This window comes from Alosa alosa, chromosome 20, assembly GCF_017589495.1.
Source record: "Alosa alosa isolate M-15738 ecotype Scorff River chromosome 20, AALO_Geno_1.1, whole genome shotgun sequence".
NCBI lineage: Eukaryota > Metazoa > Chordata > Actinopteri > Clupeiformes > Clupeidae > Alosa > Alosa alosa.
This window is the reverse complement of record NC_063208.1, coordinates 17,424,651-17,445,217: the sequence shown is the minus strand read 5'-3', so window position 1 is coordinate 17,445,217 and position 20,567 is coordinate 17,424,651. Positions and strand designations below refer to the sequence as shown.

The following is a 20,567-nucleotide window of genomic DNA, read 5'->3' as shown; positions in this document are numbered from 1 at the left end:
TGTTTATGTTCTTCCTTTTGCCATATTCATCCTGCATCTGTCAGTAGATGAGTGAAAGCCTGGCATGCATTACCCATAATGTGCCAATAATAGTTGAATATATTTAGAAGTTGAAGTTCTCGTGTAAGAGCTCAGCAGCTGAAAACACAGGGATCACTTGGCCCAGCTTCCTTCATGTGTGTGAGAGGGTGCCCTGCATAAATACCTCTCACAGTCTTAGGTCATCTTAGCTCAGCAAACACACACACAGACTTACTTTTGACCTTGATTGCTGTAGTTGTTGTCATAGGTGTCGTATCCTTGTTCGTCATAAGCTGTTCCATACCCATCGTCATACTCCTACGAACAGTCAAAAAGAACAGCGTGTCAGGTTGAGGATAAACAGATGATTGTATTGTATGCATCCATTCAAAGACATTCACTTTGATAATGTATGGATTCATTCAAAGGTATTCACTCTTTGTGAGAATTACTACTGTATGTTGACATTCAACCAGTTATAATGAACAAGTGTCTGTGCTCATGTGAAATTCTGCCATAAGTGGAACTGCATAATAGGCTCTACGAGTCTCTGGTGATTTGACATTGCATTATGTATCTCGCCGGCTTTGTGCTGCCACTCAGAGTTCGTCGTAGTGAAGTGGACTTGCAGTCCCTCGCCAAGAGCCGCCCAATCAATCAAGGTCAAGTGCTTGCCACTAATGGCAATTTCCTCAGAATATTCCGGCAACTCAACACGGCCCTCTGGATCGCACACATGGAGAAAGGTTAATATAGTTGCCTGAACCTCATCATATATTAACAGCCCATTCCGAGGGAAAAAGGGAGCGCAGCCTTGAAGTAGATTACAGGAGACTGTAGTGGAAGGACACTGAGCTGCAATATGAAAAGAGAGCTGAGGGGAAAGCTTTACTGAAACAGCAACGGCTCCCTCCGAAGCAGCCACACTCTCCTGTGAAGTCGTTTACATTCTTGAGAATCATCTTATGGAGTGAGCCATTTCACACTGTTGAGTTCTGTTTATTTATTCATAGTCAGTATTGCTGAATGCTTTATGATATGCACTACACTGCTCTGGTCATGAGTTTTGAATAATAATAATAATAATAATAATAATAAGTTGAATAATATTTAATAATTGTTCACTGCTGGACAAAAAGACTGACAACATAACTATGGTACAAACAAACACTCTTCTCTTTCTCCCCTGTTACCTTCTCTTTGGCTTTCCTCTCCTCTCCTCTCCTCTTCTCTCCATTCTTTTCTCTGCTCTATTCTCTCTATCCTTTGCTCTATGCAACCCTAATCTACCCCTGACTAAGTCAGACATCAAAGAGCGCTCGCTGCTGCACTGTATCCTAATTTTGCGTAAATGGGACTTGTGTTCCACATGAAACATCCTCAGTGCTAATGCCCACTGCCCTCCATCTGCACACATGCCAGATAGCTGGCTTTGAGACTTAGTGACGGGCGGAAAAAATAAATAAAAACGAGAGTCCAAAAATAAACGAATGAAGCAAAGGGCTTCATGTCCACACACAGTCCCATTATTAGGAGGAGGCTTAATGTGCGATCAGTGGAAAATAACATCATTTGAAATTTTGGGTCTTTAATCTTAATCCTTCTGGGGTTGTCAGGCGTGTTCGGACAAACAAACAAATAAGGGAGAAAATGTAAACGAGGAACCCCAATTTTTGGCTTTGGTGAATAGAAACTCTAAAAGTTGTTCTTGTTTATAGAAGAGAAGTTCAAAGATAATCATCGTCAGCAGCAGTAGCATCAAGATTAACGTTAAAAAATCATCAAAAGAGAAACAGTGCTCACTTTTAAATTCACATGAAAAAGATTTGCTTGATTTACTAAGGATTCGGTGCAACACTGGGTCAGAGAAAAATATTTGCACTAAGCCGCCATCACTTATACCAGGGATACAAGTGGCACTTCAAAACCTCAACCACATATTATATTGTGAAACTGATGCATGCATACACACATACACAGACACAGACACAGACACATACACACACACAGACACACACACACACATACATACATACACACACACATTTAAGATGTATTGGATTTTGGGAACAGTGTTCTAAAAATAAGTAAGGTCAACAACAATTCTCGAGGGTTTCTTCTTTTTTAGCCCCTTAGCGAGACTGTGTGACTGTGTTTGAATTTTCCACTGAAATTCCTAATTTCAGAGCTTCAGTCGAATTCAGTCTCAGCAATACCACCGTGTGATTTAGAATTACAATCATACCTTCAGAGAGCCAAAGGGTTAATTTATATTTAAGACTACTATTTTTTGTTCGCCCCTTGCTTAAAAATGGAAAAGTTAATTTCTACTGCAAACAGATTTTTAAAAAGCCTTTAAGTTCATTCTGTTGTAAAACTATGGCTGTTAACATATAAATAAAAAATGGGAATTAAATGATAAAAAGTAAAACTGTGTTACCTAGGTTGATCATGTATGCATAGCCAGGCACACTCAAATACATCAGTCTATCTGTGCATGAAAAGCAAGTGAGGAAATATATTCAGGTGATGGTGGTGGTGTGTGTGTGTGTGTGTGTGTGTGTGTGTGTGTGTGTGTGCGTGCATGTGTGTGTGGGGGGGGGGTGTAGTGAATAAAACTCCTGCTTCCTGATACCTTGAAGTATGGCAACTAATTTCCAAGATGTCTGTGAAGAGTGTTAAGATGACAAATCTAAAAGCGTTTTTTGATTAGCTAGATGCCAGTTGTGACATCAAGCATTGGGAATAAGATATGTACCATGGTTGAGAGAGTCACTTTCTTAAAGCTATAGCCGCACACTACTGCCAGAGCAATAATCATATAAAACAATAAACAATGTAATCCATGATAAAAGTACAATTAAAATATTTGAAAGTTTAAAATACTTACTTTAAAATACTTATAAAATACTTTTATTTAGCTCACGATTACAGGGGATGTACATCTATGCTAATTAGCATAGAAGCCAAATTAGCTGTTGAAGTGAAAATGGAAAGACTTAAAATGGGATATTGCATTTTGTGAAAGTGCCTGTCAAAAAAAGGCCTTTCCACATTATAGCCAAGGAAGCCCACTTCAATACTACAGTAGTTCCTGGAGGTTCAGTTCACATTACAGTATGATATACTGAAATGATCATTTCAGCATCACCCATCACCTTTACAGTAAAGTAAAGTGACTGGTATTTAGAAGACACTTTTATCCAACACACACAGAAACAGCAGATTGTGGACTCAAACCAAGGCTGGTGGAGGTGCTACTGCTCCATTGCTCTCAGCAACTCAAGTGTCTGTGGAACTTTTTATAGTGGAACTTCTGTGAGAGGTGAAAGCCGGGAAATATACAGTACACTAATGTCCTGGGAAGATGCGTGTTCTGTCTTATCAATGAGGTTGAGTTGAATTACAATGATTTCTTAACCAATCTGACTCCAATTTTATAATAAAGTTTAGCCACAGATAAACTGTTGGCTATGAAGTATTAAATCAACAATTAGTAATATGTACTTCCAAAGAATTAGCTCTCTATCAAAGGCTTATCTGTTAATAATTTAGGATCCAACACCTTAGCAGTTACTTCTCAGTTCAGTGACCGTTAATAGATGAATTTTAACTTACTTGTTTAGTGACTCTGGCAGTTTGTCTAGTTAGGCCTAGCTTTCCCACTCAAAGGCTCAGAGGCTTGGTGGAAATTTACTGGAAAAGCTCAGGGACTGCTCAAGTTTAATGAGCCCTCAAAATATATGCGGTTTAACTAAAAATTCATACATTCACTGCCTAGTAGGGGTGTGAATTCTCTCATGTCTCTCAAGACGATACAATTCACATCTAGATACATGGGCACGATTCGATACAAGAAAAGATACATGTTCATAAAAAACGATTCAATACGATTCGATGCGATGCGATTCGATGCAATTCAAGAATGAAAAGCATTCTGAAAGATTTATCATTTGCATTTCATTTTATGTTATCAATTATCATGGTCATGGTTGTCAATTAGGCAAAAAAATTGACTATCTTTATCAATTGAATATGATTATCTAAACTGAGGTTTGTATCATATACATATTGAAATGAAAAAAATAATAGTCTACATTTCAGTCAAACACAGCAGCCAAATACAACATAAAAATAGATATTTATAGACATAGATTGTATAGAGTTATATCTGATTGTTTTCAAGGAGCTGTAGCCTATTGTTAAGGTAAGACAATACCGAAATAAAATAAAACAGAGCTTAAGACACTGTTGGCATTTTCTCATAGCCTACAAGAATAAAATAGGCCTACATATCAATGAACTCTCTGGGCTTATTTTGTTCCAATGGTAGACCTAATATGCAGAAACCAGAAACTCAGTGCCACAACTCTGAGTGAATATGAACAAAATAATAATAATTTGTGCATCATTTTAGCAGCAAGGGCCAAATTATTCTTTAACATTAAGGAAATCCCTTCATCAAACGTAAGGCTACTCAGACTATCGTTTTCGCGCTGGATTTTGAAAAACAAAAGAGTAAAAACAGCCGAGTGCAAGTTGTCACGTGCTTAAGTTGCAGTAGATGTATGGGTAATGAGGTCCTTTGACAACTTTGGGCAATGAATGTAGCCAAAAACGAACTGCATTACCCACAATTCCGTGCCACGTATAGTTTCAAAGCCGGAAGTGGGATGAACGCGCTGCTTGCAACGTAAATGAGAGTCTGAGCGAGGAGAAAAGGTTGTGAACCGATTCGTAACAAGTAAATCGATATAACGACCGGTTCATTTTAGTTTTATTCCGATACGGGGCTTCATGTATCGATGTAGCTGTATCTTACACATTAAAAACGGATACCGATATGTATCGGTTAATCTTTACACCCCTACTGCCTAGGTATCTGATTGAACAGATTCCTTACCAGAAACATAATCTCAGGAAAGTAATGTTACAGATTACCAGTTAACATAACAATGTAATGCCAGGGATAATCATACACTGCAATCAATCAGTGTTCAAGACACAATCAACAATAAAGTATCAAAGACAATCCAACAATCAATCTAAAATAGACCTAATAGTTAAACTATAACATACATTAGATTCAACTACACACACGTGGGAGTTCTGATAAGCAGATGATTCCAAGACTAAAGTTATCACCACCCTTAAGTTTCCAGCCAGAACAGAAGCTTCAAAACAGAAATGAACATATAGACGGTTTTCACATATGGAGACCACTGACCTACAGAGCGTCCTTATCAGGACAAGGTAATGGGAGTGTGTTCATCAGAACACAGACCATTTTTCCCAGACTACAGAAAAAACATATATACACTTATTTTACAATGCTACAACGGACACCCTTACTTCTCGCACTGAGACATTAAAAATGATATCAAACAGATTAAGGAGGAGATCCTGGTTGGAGAGAAGGGAGACTAGGAGGGTTACCTAGCAGGGTGCCGGGAACCGAGGCCAAATGCCAGCTTAGACAATAGCAATAGCAAACAAATACACACACAGAGGTAAATTCCTGTCTCAGGAATGCAAAAAAGGCTGGCCTTACAGAGGTCTGCTCACGCCAATGAAAGGGGCACAGCTATGACAGACATGGTGACAAGTGTGACCAGATCAGTTTCACATTGTGTGTTGGAGGGAGGTGAGAATGTGAGGGAGGCAAACGGAGGGAAAAAGGCAGGAAGAAAGGGAGACATAATTCCATGGTCCAGCTCTCGTCCTCTGATGAGAACCTGCTGTGCTGACCACCCATTAGCGCTAGGAGGTCACAATCAAGATTCTTGTCCTTGGTGGTTCCTGGTTGGTGGAATGGTTGCCTATGTGCTCTGTATTCTTGTGGTAGCTTTGGGACTTTCAACAAGTGTTTAAAAACTCATCTGTCAACCTCAACCTTACACTAAATTAATGAATTCCCGATGATTGATTGATGATCATCTTGATGAATGATTTATGGTTTGTATGTTTATGGTTTTGTTCATATTAAAAACTCTATTTTTCATTGTTGAGATTTGATATTTTAATTGATATTGTTGTTAAGTTTACTATTGTCGGCTTTTCCAACTTTATTTTAAACTATTATTTTTTAACTAATGTTGCTTTGGAAAAAAGCATCTATACCATAACCATAACCATAACCATAACATAAGTGGCATAACATAGAGACATAAAGAATGGCAGAAAACAAGAGAAGTAAGGCCAGATGGAGAATGAATAGAAAGACTAGCTCAGAAAGACAGGAGAAAGAAAGAAAAAAAGAAAGACAGAAACAAAGAAAGAAACATAGAAAGATGCCAACGATTCACCTAGCCAACCATCATCCCATCCCAGCTTTCAGCCGGATCCTCGTTGTCCCCCTTCTCCTCTGTCATCTGGCATTCAGAGCGGGAGGCCTGGGCAAAGTGGCACATTAAGGCTTTAACAAAGCCCTGTAATGGCCACTCACTCATCAGCCAGGCCCACAGCGAGAGAAGGAGAGCCAGCGAGGGAGAGGTGGGGCACAGAGCGTCTGCTACACACAAGTCGCTGTGCTTCTCTTTGTCTCCATGCTTTGCTCATCTCCATCGTCTGTGCTAGCTGGCTGGTACAACTACAGCCCAATATTTGAAAATAGAAATGGCTGCGCATTGACTACAGTATGCAATTGGGTGCAAGTAACTTACATGGTTATAGTTATTACACAACTGAGGGTAAAAATACTGTTCATCAAGGTGTTTTATATGCATGCGCATTCTAGCCATGCAGCAGGCATCAAGCCTATATGTTAGCAATAGTGTGAATCACTGCTCATTGGTATTCATCATATATGACTCTTTATTACATAGTTATTACATATGTAATTACAATGTAACAAAATACTACAATTTGTGGACCAAACTATAGATGTTGCATGTACCACTGAGTAAGACTATTTCATGAAATCTAAACCTCATTTAGCATATCGTTGCTCTACCTGTGCACTCAATCAGATCATTTTAACCAATGACTCTACAGTCATTGATTTCAACCATTAAATCTACCCTCCAGGGTGTGCCACTGAGCACAGATCTCTATGACTGCCTCAAAACACCACAGACAAGCCCCACCATCCAAACCCAGAACCATGTCCCCCTCTCTGGGTCTGTACTCGAACACCAATGGAGAGGCAGGCAGGCCCTTCTCTATGACACAGAGACTGAACTGCTATGGGAATCTGGAGTGGGAGGCAGCGCTTAGTGGGAGCGAGGCGGGCAGGCCTCACTTGAGGTTAGATGAGGATTTGGAGCATTTGCACAGTAGCATGTTTACATATAGACTAAGAGCATGGCGTACGGGCGGCTTAGACTGCTGAGCATCTCTCCCCAGTGTGGATTAGCCAGCGCAGCAAGGACGAGCCGGGAAAGTTTGCTGGAGAGAGATAAACCGAGAGCATCCAAAACGAGAGAAAGAAATAGCAAGAGGGAGAGGCTGGAAGAGAGAGAAAGAGAAAGAGAGAGAAAGAGGGAGGGAGTGATGGAGAGAGGGGACACAGCTGATACAGGGAGCAAATGAACAAAGTAAATGATAATGCGGAGAGAATGAGGAAGATAAAGCAAAAAGCGACAGAGCTGCAACTGAGAGAATGGCTGGAATCTGTGAATGAGAGAGAGAGAAAGGGGGGAGGGGTGCAAAACAGGCAACAAAAGCAAGGGAAGAAAAAAGAATATGCACACATGCAAGTGAGTAAAGAAACAAAATGAGAGAGGGATAGGAGAGAGAGAGAGAGAGAGAGAGAGAGAGAGAGAGAAAGAGAGAGGGAGGGAAGAGTGAGGTAAAGAATAGAAACAAAAAGAGACTGAGAAAGAGAAAGAGAGGTATGTGTGTGTGTGTGTGTGTGTGTGTGTGTGTGTGTACGTTGAGCTGACAGCTCCTAAGTGAATGTTTTCATTAGTATGCGGGGTTACGTCTGAGAGGCATGTTGTAGAGAGATAAGAGATGCCCTGTGAGGCCACAGCACACATACAGAGGGGCAGCTACTGGCACTCAGAATCAGCACACACACACACACACACACACACATGCATGCACATACACATACACACACACACACACACTTACGCATGCATACACATACACGCAGACACACACACCCCTGAAACACACATATATGCACACACATGTACACATGTACAAACACAACCACTCTCACACTCACTCACAAACATGAATACACACACATACTCGCTCTCTCTCTCTCTCTCTCTCTCTCTCTCACACACACACACACACACACACACACACACACACACACACACACACACACACACACACACACTGCCGTGCAAAGGCAAAAGGCAGCAACTTTATCTTTTGTTGAAAATGAGTTATGAGTATTGTCATTTTTTGGATATTCAAGACCTCCTTTATCATGTGGAGAATTATCTTGAGTCAATTTGGTTGTTTTTTGAAAAAATATTATTTATTTTAACAGTAATTTGCAAAAGCCTAAGAGAAACCAAGGCAGAACACATTAACTCCCGAGTTACGGTTCTGTCCTTTTGTTTGAGGGCGCTGAAGTTGAGTTAAGGTCGGTTAAGGTAGTCTGCCTTACATGCACACAATGCAAATACATACACATGCACACATGTGTGTGTATGTGTAAGTATAGTATAAGTATATATACTCTTTTTGATCCTATATACTTTTTTGATCCTGCATCAACAGCGGCGCCGAGGGAGCAGTGAGGGGTTTGTGCACTTCTGGGGTTTGAACCGGCAACCCTCCGGTTACAGGTCCGAAGTGCTAACCAGTAGGCCACGGCTGCCCACAAATTTATACATGCACATATTATATATACATGCACATGAATTTATTATACACATTTTTGCACATGTACGCACACAAACACACACGTGTCGTACATATGTGTTCACATGCATCACACACATTAACACATGTCCATGCAAATTCATAAACATGCACACACACATTAACACATGCACTCACCAATACACTCAACTATAAACGCACATAAGAAAACAAACATTCCTCCATATAATGTATAAGCACATACACACACACATAGTACACATGTACACATAGACACACACACACACACACTATGTACACATACATACACACACACACACACACACACACACACACACACACACACACAATACAGTGACTACTGATAGGAGGACATCCAAAAGAGAGAGAGTGAGTGAGAGTTTATAAGCCCTCCTTATGGTGTCAGCGTGCTGCCACTCTCCTACACAAGGGATAATTGGTTTCTAAACCCTGCGTCTGATCCCTCACACTATTGTCCAAACAGCAGAGAAAAGATAAAGCCTGAGACCATTTTCTTCAGGACTGCTGTGAAATGTAACATGTAATATACCCTATTCATTCAAGACCCAGGATAATAAAATAAAGTGCACTATAGTGAGTACAGTCGGCAGTCAATATCGGACTTAGTGCACCTGGCTCATGGCCTCATCAGCTGATTTACATGTAATCCAATATTGTTATAATCAATACCATTTCTGAGTGCAGACATGATCATGTTCGGCTCATTAGGGAACAACAATGTCAGGCCCAGTTAGAAGTAATGTAAGGGTTAAGCAGAGGAAGATGTGTGTTCATAAGAAACATAACAAACACAAATAAGAGTCCTGGTAACAGTGCTCAAGGGGTTAATGGCATCAACTCTCTAACTCACTATAGTGTGCACACTATTAGACCACATGAGTGACTAAGAGCATTGTTATACAATATATTTCTCATTAACATCCAGATGCCTAAAAATAATTAAGTGCTTTTGTTACAGCTACTGTATGTCTTATCTCAAAAGATTTCACAGACCTTGAGAAATATCCCCACACACACACACACACACACACACACACACACACACACACACACACACACACACACACACACACACACACACTTGCAGAAGATAACAAAACACACACATGAAGAGAAAGGGAGAAACTCGTGACTGTATCCTCAGTGGGTGTAAGCTAATTAGCATTCATTAAAACACACAGTCTATTGTCTCCTGCCTCAATCAATTATTAGCCAAGTATTCGATTATCATTACATTACAAATCCTGATGCAAAAGAGATAATTCATTCTAGAAGCATCCACGAATGTGAAAGGCCCATGAATACAGTACCTTACATTACATTCACATTATATAATATTTATCCATTCTTCCTATACCCAAAGAGATTTTTCAATACCAATTACCATACACTTAAAACATAAACAAAATGGCAAGGCCACAAAACAGCAGGCCAATACAAATACATGCTCACATCCCTTTTGTTTTCCCTCCATTTAAACATGTTCAACATCTGCCTACCCTACAACGTAAACAGTTTTATTGCTACAGTTATATAGACCTTCCTCAGACATACCTGCGCTTGCAGTTATTAATGAATGACTCATTCCCTTAATCTGCTGGTTGAGTACATATTGAGTAGGTTGATTAGGCTAGGGACTGCTATACTGTCTGCAGCAGAACGCTCTTGTTTGTTGCTTTTGATTTAAAATAGCACCAAAGCTCTCACCTAGGTCTGGGTGTTGGCTAATTACAGCAGAGGAGCTGTCAGACAGGCAGACGGGAGGATATAAATAGCACTTTTGTAGTCTGTGATCTCAGGCAGATGAGCAGGACTAAGAAGCTATTAGGACAAAATTAAATATTAAAAATGGAATATTTGCAAGAAGCTTAACAGAGAGACCAAGACTGGGAAAATGGGCAGGGATGTGTCAGTGGTGATGTATGGCAGAGTAAGGGGTTTTAATTGGACGTTGGTGTGTGTGTGTATGTGGACATAGATGTGTGTGTGTGTGTGTATGTGGACATAGATGTGTGTGTAGGACTATATTATTGTGTGTGTGTTTTTATTGTGGTGTGTTTGTGTGTGTCTGTGTGTGTCTGTGTGTGTCTGTGTGTCTCTGTGTGCACATTAGGGATGCAATGAAACACGGTACATTATCGAATCGAATGATACGCCCTCTGCGGTTCAATACGCAGACATGAACCACGATAATTCAGTACATCTGTCATTTATAATTTCCAAAAGTTGCTCATTGTGCAGCAAACTGCACACATGTTATATATTCACAGAACACCTCCAGAGAACCAGTGAATCTGTATACAAAAGAGTTTGAGAGGAAAAAAAAACTCAACTGCTCCAACGTGAATGGAAAGCTTAGCGACAGGTGAGACAAAGAAACAAATTTTGAATAGTCACGCCATCTTTCATATCCGTTGTGAGGGAATATTTAGGATTCTGGTATACATTGAAGATTGTAAAGATGCGAAGAACACACACAGCCCACAATTGACCTATCGCAAGCCCCGCCCATCGAACGCGGATGAGCCAATGGCAGTCCAGTAGCTCCGCACATGTAGATAAAGTCCGACAGCTTCACCTTACGGCTCCATAGAAATGCATTGGAAGCCGTGATTTTTTTCCGGTTTTATGGGATTGTATAGTGATGTATAGTGATGTAAATAGAAAAGGGACGGCCAAAGCGACATTATGTTGGGATTAGCGCGAACACCGATACACAGAATAATGGCCAGCATTATGTAAATTAAAATGATTGCTCTCCTATTTTTAGCAAAGGGAGCTTACTCCTTAGCAAACAACTGAAAAGGTTAGCATATGGTTAGCCAAACAGTTAACAGTGCTAAGCTAAACAAGATCGCTTAGCATCACTGCCAGCATTATGTATAAAAAAATTGTCATGGGGCTGTGCACTAAGGTTAGTATAACGTCGTCCAGATTTATTCATTTACCATAAATTAATAAAGTTGAAGTCGCTCTGCAATGTAGACTATGTTTCCGTTTATTTGCAGTACCATGTTCCTTACACTTCGCCCCCCGTCTAAGTTTGTCACCCAACAAACCTAGATATTAATTTTTATACATGTGTCTCCATGGCATACTGGAGTTGTTCAACGGATTCTAAATGAAATCAAGTCCGTGGCTCTGTAAAAGAGCCTCTTAGGTTGTAACTTTTACAGACAGGCTTACAGCTACCATTGAAGTTCTAGTCAACTCCGGTCTTAGCTGTCGGACTTAGCAACAGTAACTAAGGGGGGCGGGACTTCGCGAAAGGTCAATTACTTTGCTAACCCAATCAACTGGTGTGGACACTTCTAACCAAAGATTCTAGAACAGAGCTCTGTTCTAGAATCTTTGCTTCTAACATGATGTTGCATAATGCTGTCACCCAGCTGTATTCCTTACTACGAGTACAGCAGTGACAGTCTGCTTCTTCGAGAAAGCAGGCCAGTCTTTCACTGTTGCTTCTTAGAGAAAGCAGGCCAGTCTTTCACTGTTGCTTCTTAGATGCTGTTCCTACAAAGGCACACGTCTCTCAAATTTAGCAAAAATGAAACTACACGTCGGATCTGCTTTTAAGTTTAATGGGTTCCTCCAGCAAATTCTGTCCACCAAGTTTCATGAATAGCCTCGTCGTCTTCTCTGAAAAATTAACAAAACCACTCCAAAAACATAAAAGCACCAAAAAACAAGCCTAGTCTCCAAGGTAGGCTTACAATAAATCTGAGAGAGGTAATAGTCACGTTTGCGACGGTAGGCTATTTGGTGGTTTCTATATGACACGTGATGGAAAAAAGTTATAATGTCATAGTCAGTTGTAATCAATAATGTCAGTTATACTGTAATGTGCCCTTCCGCACACATTTAGGCAGCAAAGTAACTTTTTAATTCTATGAAACTTGAGCTCTCGCTGAAGCAAATCAAATGTATCCTATTGTAGTACAAATAGTAGAAAGAAATCTGGGCCCAGTTCCCCGAAAGCATCTTAAGCCTAATAGCGTCGTAAAGTCCCTCTTACAAACGTCTTAAGATTTGCCGACTGTTTCGAAAACCATCGTAGCTTAAGAGCTCATTGAAAACACTTTCGTAGATCTACGAGTGCTCCAGAGTTCCTGTTACCGCTAAGGCGTCTTAACAGTACTTCTCACTGTCACCAACAGGACATACAGAGGAATTACAACTTAGAATAGGCTACATAATCCAACTTACGTTCCCATTCTTTATTGTGTTTACCTGTGATGAATCAGATTTTAGCGTGCCAATTAGTGTATGAAAATAATGTATGAAATAATGTGATGAAAAGCGGACAAAAATGCAACCAAGTTATGAAATGAGACATTGCCAGAATAGTTTGCCATTATCTTTGCAAAGTTAGGGCTATATTTTATTAGGCCTATAAGGGTACAAGCAGAGAAAGGAACATGTGGTTTAGTCTGTAGGCCTATTGCATCAAAATCTAAGCCTACACATTTCCTCACTTTCTTACTCGACTTCTTTCTTATCTTCAAACGTGTTCTTAAGTGACACAGCGAAAAAGTATTGCATGGTGCAACAATCTAATCTTAAATAATTACAATTATTTATGTCTGTGTGTGGTTTAAAACCTACTTGGGATGCTTACATGCAGATGTCAAAGTGTTTCTATTTTCGTATTGATGTAAATTAATGTGTAGATCCGAAGTTTAAACGGTAGGTCTATAGCTGTGACGTGCAGTCACCTGACATCACCATCAAATCAGAGGATATTTCAGAACTATTAACAGCTCCCCTTAAGAGCATCTTAAGAGCAGTGCAACGCGTTCACGCTACGAGCATGTTCGGGAAACAGTCGGAAAAACCAAACGAACGATTGTAAGACAAATCGTAGAAAACCCTTTTAAGAACGCGTCTCCGTCGTTATCGGGAAACTGGGCCCTGGCCTAGTCAGTCACACTGCCATTTTGTCTATAGGCAAAATATATAGGATTAGGGTTAGTTAATTAATTGTTTCAATCAATGAATTTTTTATGTTAAATACTGTGGCCCAAAAACCGTGATACATCCAACTTACGTACAACTGTGGGCAGATGTGGTCATCCCTAGTGCACAAGTGGTCATGTGCTTATATGTCTGTCTGTGTGTGTGTGTCTGTGTGTGTGGTCATGTGTGTGCACACACACATACACACATACACACACACACACACACACAGATGTTAGCTTTTGTGTTTGTGCCGCTCTTTTTAGGCTTCAGGTGAGGTTAATATTCCACCGGCTTTTGGAGAGCAGTCTGGACACGGGGAACTGATAAGCTTTTTTTCTCTCTTAAGACTGCACTCAATCAAGAAAAGCACACACAGATAAGACCCCACTGAGTCACCAAGGCACACCGCCACTCTGACCTCCCCCAAACAGACTGCAAACACCGGGCCCGCTCTCGCCCTCCCTACCCCCCCCCTTCCTCTCATCCACGCTGCCATTTACTCGGAGGACAGAGCTGAACGAGTGCAATGGGGCTAAACCCACATCCCACAGACAGAAAATGGGACAGAGGGAACGCAAGTGGCTGATAATGTGGCCCCACACTAGATTTCTGTTTTTTTTTTCTAGCAGGAAAGAGGAATAGAGAGAGATGAAGGAGAGATAGAGAATGTGATGTGAAGAAAACAGACAGACGGAAAGAGAGAGAGAGAGAGAGAGAGAGAGAGAGAGAGAGAGAGAGAGAAAGAGATGGGGAGAATGGGAAAGCAGAAAGGTTAAACTCATTTCTAAAGCTCGAGACAGAGAGCCGGGCGACTCCCGTGACTCCCAGATACTGTGACAGCTGTTGGTATGTGGAACAGGAACTACAACACCTCATTCCTCCAGCTGCTTGTTGACCACAGGAGTCAGAGGAATTTCTCTCACACTCCTGATGGACCATGGCTTCCAACTTCCAAACACCTGGTCAGGTGAGGGTGCTGCCCCGCCCCCTTTTACATCCGTTGCACTGCTTCTCCAGGAGTGGTGAACATGCAACTGCAGTCAGCTCCACCAAGATGGCCTCTGACCCTCCCTCATCAAACCCTAAATACTGGGGATGCAGCTGAATCCGAATACAGTATACGCTATTCGGAAAAGCATGAGTAATGGGACATGGACGGATACCAAATCTACCCGAATATACGCTTATTTTTTGGAAAAAAGTCCATTGTACAGTGCATTAACCACTGTTTCCTCAAAACACCTCACAAGAGGTCACCAGACAAAATGCCGGTTTGCAGCATCTGACTGATTTCAGTCGCATCACAATGTTAATATGGCCATTCCTACCAGGCTATCACTCACAGGAGTGCAAAGCTCCTCCTTCTTCAGATGTAATTTATTCAAGCCCATTCCCCAATAGCTTTTAACCTTTAAAACATTAAAGCCAGTCCGAATATAAAAAAGTGACGTTTTACCTTGCATTCCAGTACATGTAGTAGATACTGTATGCTTCTGATATAACATGCTGTCAGTATCAGTAAAATCAGTTCAATTTCAATAACTGTATTAAATATTTGTAGGAATATCTAGTTTAATGTCTGTGCCTTGTCAGGGAATGCATGAACACAGCCTCTTGTAGCATTAAATGCATCTTTGGCAGCTGCTCCTGGCATGTGTATGAACTGCCAACACAGCTTACACTTCAGTAATATCATATCATATCAATATCATATCATATCAAATCAGTGACCCACTGAGTGTGGAATAAAGGATGCATAATTCTATGTCCATAATAATGAATTGTAGTAGTGAGTAATTGCAAAAAAGATGATTATTAATCATATCCATGCATTAAGAAGGATGTTCTTTCAGTTTGTTATGTATTTCATTCAACATGTAATGTACTGTAACATTTTTCCTTTTTTTTGTTTTTTAATTCCATTGTGAAACACTGTTTTCATTTCTAAACTATTTTGTTTCCCAGTTTTTGATTAAAAAGCATCATACTCCTAGTTAATTCCAGGTGCTCAGGGAACACAAGGCGCAGCTGGCACACAAAGCACAAGGTGCAGAGTGAGCTTAAGCGGCACACAAAATGCTCACTGCCAATACAACACAACAGAAAAAAGCCTGTCCTGTCTGATCACACCCTAAGTTTGTTTACCCATGCTGTGTGCATGTCTGTGTATGTACGTAATCAAATGAAGAACCCTAAAGGGTGCTAAACAGGGAGCAGTTTGCCGCTTGTAAAATACAAGGTGCACTAAGTTTGAAAAAAAAAAAACACAATGTGAATGACGTCAGGTGCTTTTCTGCTTGGAGTTGAACTGTTTTTCAATTCGAGGCACTCAGGGCGCCTATGTAAAAAAAAACACGAGGCACAGCAGGCACACAAAAGCTCGCCCAGTGTGCTAAAGCAGCAGGCAAAACATTTACTGGCGAATACAAAACAACAGATAAAGAGGCACCTTTCACTGCAGCAACAGCGTCCAGTCTGATCGCACCCTAAGTTTGTTTACCCCTGCTGCATGCATGTGTTTGTATGTGCCTTTTATGCATCAGTGAATGTGTTCAAATGTGCGCACATCATTGTGAGCTGTGCCTTGCTACTTACATACTCCCCGTACGAGTCCTGCACGATGGGCGGCGGGGGTCTGTAGCCGGCAGGCGGGGGTGCTCCTCGTGCCCGCGGTGCGGGCCCCCCTCTCGCTCTGCTGGATGGCACTCGGCTCGGATGGGCGCCTCTGGGCGCAACGCCACGGGGCACTGCAGCCTGTGGTGGGGGCACTCCTCCCCGACTCCTGGAAGCAAAGCACACACACACACACACGGATGAACAGACACACACAGACACACACAAAAAAACACACAAAGAAACACACACACAAAGACACATAAAGACACACAAAGAAACACACACACAAAGACACATAAAGACACACACAGTCACACACAGTCACACACACACACACACACACACACACACACACACACACACACACACACACACACACAAAGACACACACACACAAACACACACACACACAAAGACAAAGACACACACACACACACACACACACAAAGACACACACACACAAAGACAAAGACACACACACACACACACACACAGACACACATGGACACAGAGACGCACACACACGCACACACACACAAAGTCAGATCCCAACAGGAAAGCCGCTGGCTCCCATTGCCTCAAGCGTTCAGGCGACAGCAGCTTAGCTACACTTTTTTATCTGGGTCATGGAGTTGAATGTAGAGGTGATGCAACTGTTTGCAGCATCCTGTCCTACACCACTACCACCACCAATCTGACTCCACGCCAGCTTTGTCTCTGGCTCTGGGTCAGTTTTAAGGCAACACTGGAGCTAAAATTGTGTCTTGGTTGCACAGCATGTACAAAGACACACACACACACACACACACACATGCACACGCACACACACACAGGCTCTTGAAATAGAGACCTTGCCATGCCCTCTTTATTATCAACACACATGACTTGCAGATGTGAAACTTTGGGCAGCAAAGCGGTGACATAATTTTGAGTGCAAATATATACTGATGGCTTACATGTACCCAAGGGTGGGGGTGTGGGGGGGTGGATTGTGTGTGGTGGTGATGTTGGTGGGGGGGAGGTGCTTCCTTATCGCGCACAAATTAGCCACGGTAAATGCTAATTATGGTCTCATTCAAAAACAGATCCAATTAAATCCCATCTCACAGCCATATAAACATGCCTGACTGTGACCCTGTTTATCGTCCCCGATCTGCATGAGATGGCGTGTTTGCTTTCATGCGCACAAAGAGTAAACAGCACCACTTTTAGCAGTTTCTCCTTTCACAAGGAGACAGTCCATCACTTAGACACAAACAAACATGGAGACATGGAGCGGGGCGCTCTCAGATCCCAGCAAGCACTCACACAACACACACACACACACACACGCACGCACACACACAAACAGTCACACAAACACACACGCGCACACACACACACACACACACACACACACATACATAGATACACATACACTGATGTACACAACAAGATTATGTATAAACATTATGCGTACACACGCGTACACACACACGCACACATTAAAAGCACAAGCAAGATGAAGAATGCATGAAAACACACAAATAAAGCATAATGAGCACACCAATGTCACCCTGTGCAATCGCTTTTTAATTGCTGAGGGCCTGCTGTTATTTTTCACTCGTGTATTTTTTTTGACAAGCACAACAATATAAGGATTAAACATGAAAGCAGTCTATGATAAAAAGAAATAAAATCCTCTTATATACAGTCCGGCCCTTTGAGAGGTATGAGAGACATTGCGATTAATGGTACAATGTGCATACATGAAATAGAAGCCTGTGATAATTGTAGCTGAATTTGTCGAACACAAAGATTAAAAGTGCTCAGATATAAAGTACAAATAAACACACTCATACAAACACACAAACACCATATAAAGCGCCATGAGACATGTGCAATGTTTTGGCGCTCTATAAGTGAAATTAAATTGAAATTGAAACACGACACACACACACACACACACACACACAGTACCTGGGAGGTCCAGGAGCAGGTGTCCCTCGTGCTCGTGCTGACGGTTTACCTCTCACCGCGGGCACCTTGGCATCCTCTGAAGCACCATTCAGGTACGTGAGCTCCTGCAGCTGGGCCTGTCTGATCTCATCATTGTAATCCTGTATGACACACACACACACACAGGTTTAGAAAAGCAAATACAAGTTGCAAATACACACAGATATAGAGAGACATGATGGACACACACCAAACACACACACACAACAAACCCAAATATGTGTGCTCACACACATGCACACACACAGGCATACACACACCTTCTAAAATTCCTACGCAAAAAAAAACACACACACACAAACCCTTTCAATTACAGCACATTAAGCTGCTTTCTTTTTCTGGCGGGTTACAGCCCAGGGAATCTCGGTAACACTTTACTTGACGGGTGAGTTCATAACACATTCATAGCAGCTGTCATAAACTGCACATAAAGCATTCATGACTGTTTCATGGGACATCACTCAACATTCATACCAAACCTTTCATGAATGTGGAAGACAGAACGACGACAAAAATAAAAGTCCAACAATTGCAAAGCACCATTGCCGTTTTTCTCTCCAGCCTTTGTAAATATTTCATGAATATCTTATGAAGTCTACATCAAATGTCACTTTACAAGTTGTGAAGTATTCGTAATCACTGAGTTTAACACTGGGAGGTAGACTAGCCTACATTCAGCTGTTTGTTTATTTATTTATCATTTGTGTAACCTGGAACGGTTGGACATTCCCAGTAGCAAAAGATGAGAAATAATCTGCAAAGGTTACATCATAAAACAAATAGATTTTTATGAAACAAAAATTATTTGCTTGACCATGTTATGTCTTTTTGGCACTGGAGTAGCCCATTGACTCAGATGTGACGTGATCAAGTATGAGGTTTGGGACAAAAACGGCAATGCTGCTTTGCGATTGTTGGACTTTTATTTTGACAAGTTGTCGTCGTTCTCTCTTCCACATTCATGAAAGGTTTGGTATGAATGTTGAGTCATATCTCATGAAACAGTCATGAATGCTTTATGTGCAGTTTATGACAGCTGCTATGAATGTGTTATGAACTCACCCGTCAAGTAAAGTGTTACCGGAATATCTAATTAATGTAGTGTACAGTAAGGGGCCTGGCCTAGAGCCCCAACAGACAGAGGAAAGGAGGAAGAGAGAGAGAGAGAGGGGAGAAAGAGAAAGGTCCTCCCCATCAGATAAGGCCAGGAGCCCCAGCTGCCTTTATCTCCACACACACACACACACACACACACACACACACACACACACACACACACACACACACACACACACACACACACACACACACACACACACACACACACACACACACACACACACACACACACACACAGACACTCTCCCCTAAATGGAGCCGCTGCAATTAGGATGGAAATCTGCCAGCGAGGATGGGGCAGAGAAGGGGCTGATGGTCGTGTGACTCGGGCGTATCCATACACATATTTACAGAAGGAGGCACGGGCTGTGATTAATGACTGCAAATTAATCACTGGAGGAAGAGGAGGAGGAGGAGGAGGAGGAGGTAGAGAGGGAGAGGTGGTGGAGTGGCATGATTATAGATAGGCTGAAGAGTAAATAAACAGATCCCTTTCTCTCCCTTCCTCTGTTGATTTTTTTTTCTTTCTCCCTCGCCCAAGCTGTACCTGTTTCTTGCACATGTGCTAACATTTTTTCACTACATCTCTCTATCCCTCTTCTTCTATCTCTCTTTCTTGCTTTCTCACTCACTTCCACTACTGTACCATTCTCTCCCTCTGCCACTCTCTCTCTGTCTCTCTGTCTCATCCTCTTTCTATCTGTATCTCTCTCTTTCTGTATCTCTCTATCTGTATCTCTCTCTTTCTGTATCTCTCAATCTCTATCTCTCTTTCTATATCTCTCTCTCTCTCTATCTATCTGTATCTCTCTCTCTACATATATATAACTGTATCTCTCTCTCTCTGTATCTGTCATCCTTGCTGCTCTGGGTCTTGGAGCTGCTTACTCATGCTGTGAATCCCAGGCTGTTTTCAAACAGTGCATACAAGTATGTGGACGGACACTCTCTCTCTCTCTCTCTCTCTCTCTCTCTCTCTCTCTCTCTCTCTCTCTCTCTCTCTCTCTCTCTCTCTAAGCAGTTCA

The 20,567-nt window shown here is 41.5% G+C and overlaps 1 protein-coding gene across 4 annotated transcripts in view; it reads right to left on the bottom strand.

Moving 5' to 3' along the window:
• The window catches only part of khdrbs3 (KH domain containing, RNA binding, signal transduction associated 3), a 119,985-nt gene that overhangs the window by 30,284 nt on the left and 69,134 nt on the right, over positions 1-20,567 (bottom strand). For all 4 annotated transcript variants that reach the window (XR_007192049.1, XR_007192050.1, XR_007192048.1 and 1 more), the window contains exons 5-7: positions 18,385-18,524; positions 16,405-16,591; positions 257-339 (exon numbers count right to left, since the gene is read on the bottom strand). Coding sequence is in view for 1 of the 4 variants with exons in the window: in XM_048230141.1 (XP_048086098.1) it covers positions 257-339; positions 16,405-16,591; positions 18,385-18,524 (410 nt within the window). In the remaining 3 variants the exon portion in view is untranslated. The remainder of the gene's footprint in view (positions 1-256; positions 340-16,404; positions 16,592-18,384; positions 18,525-20,567) is intronic.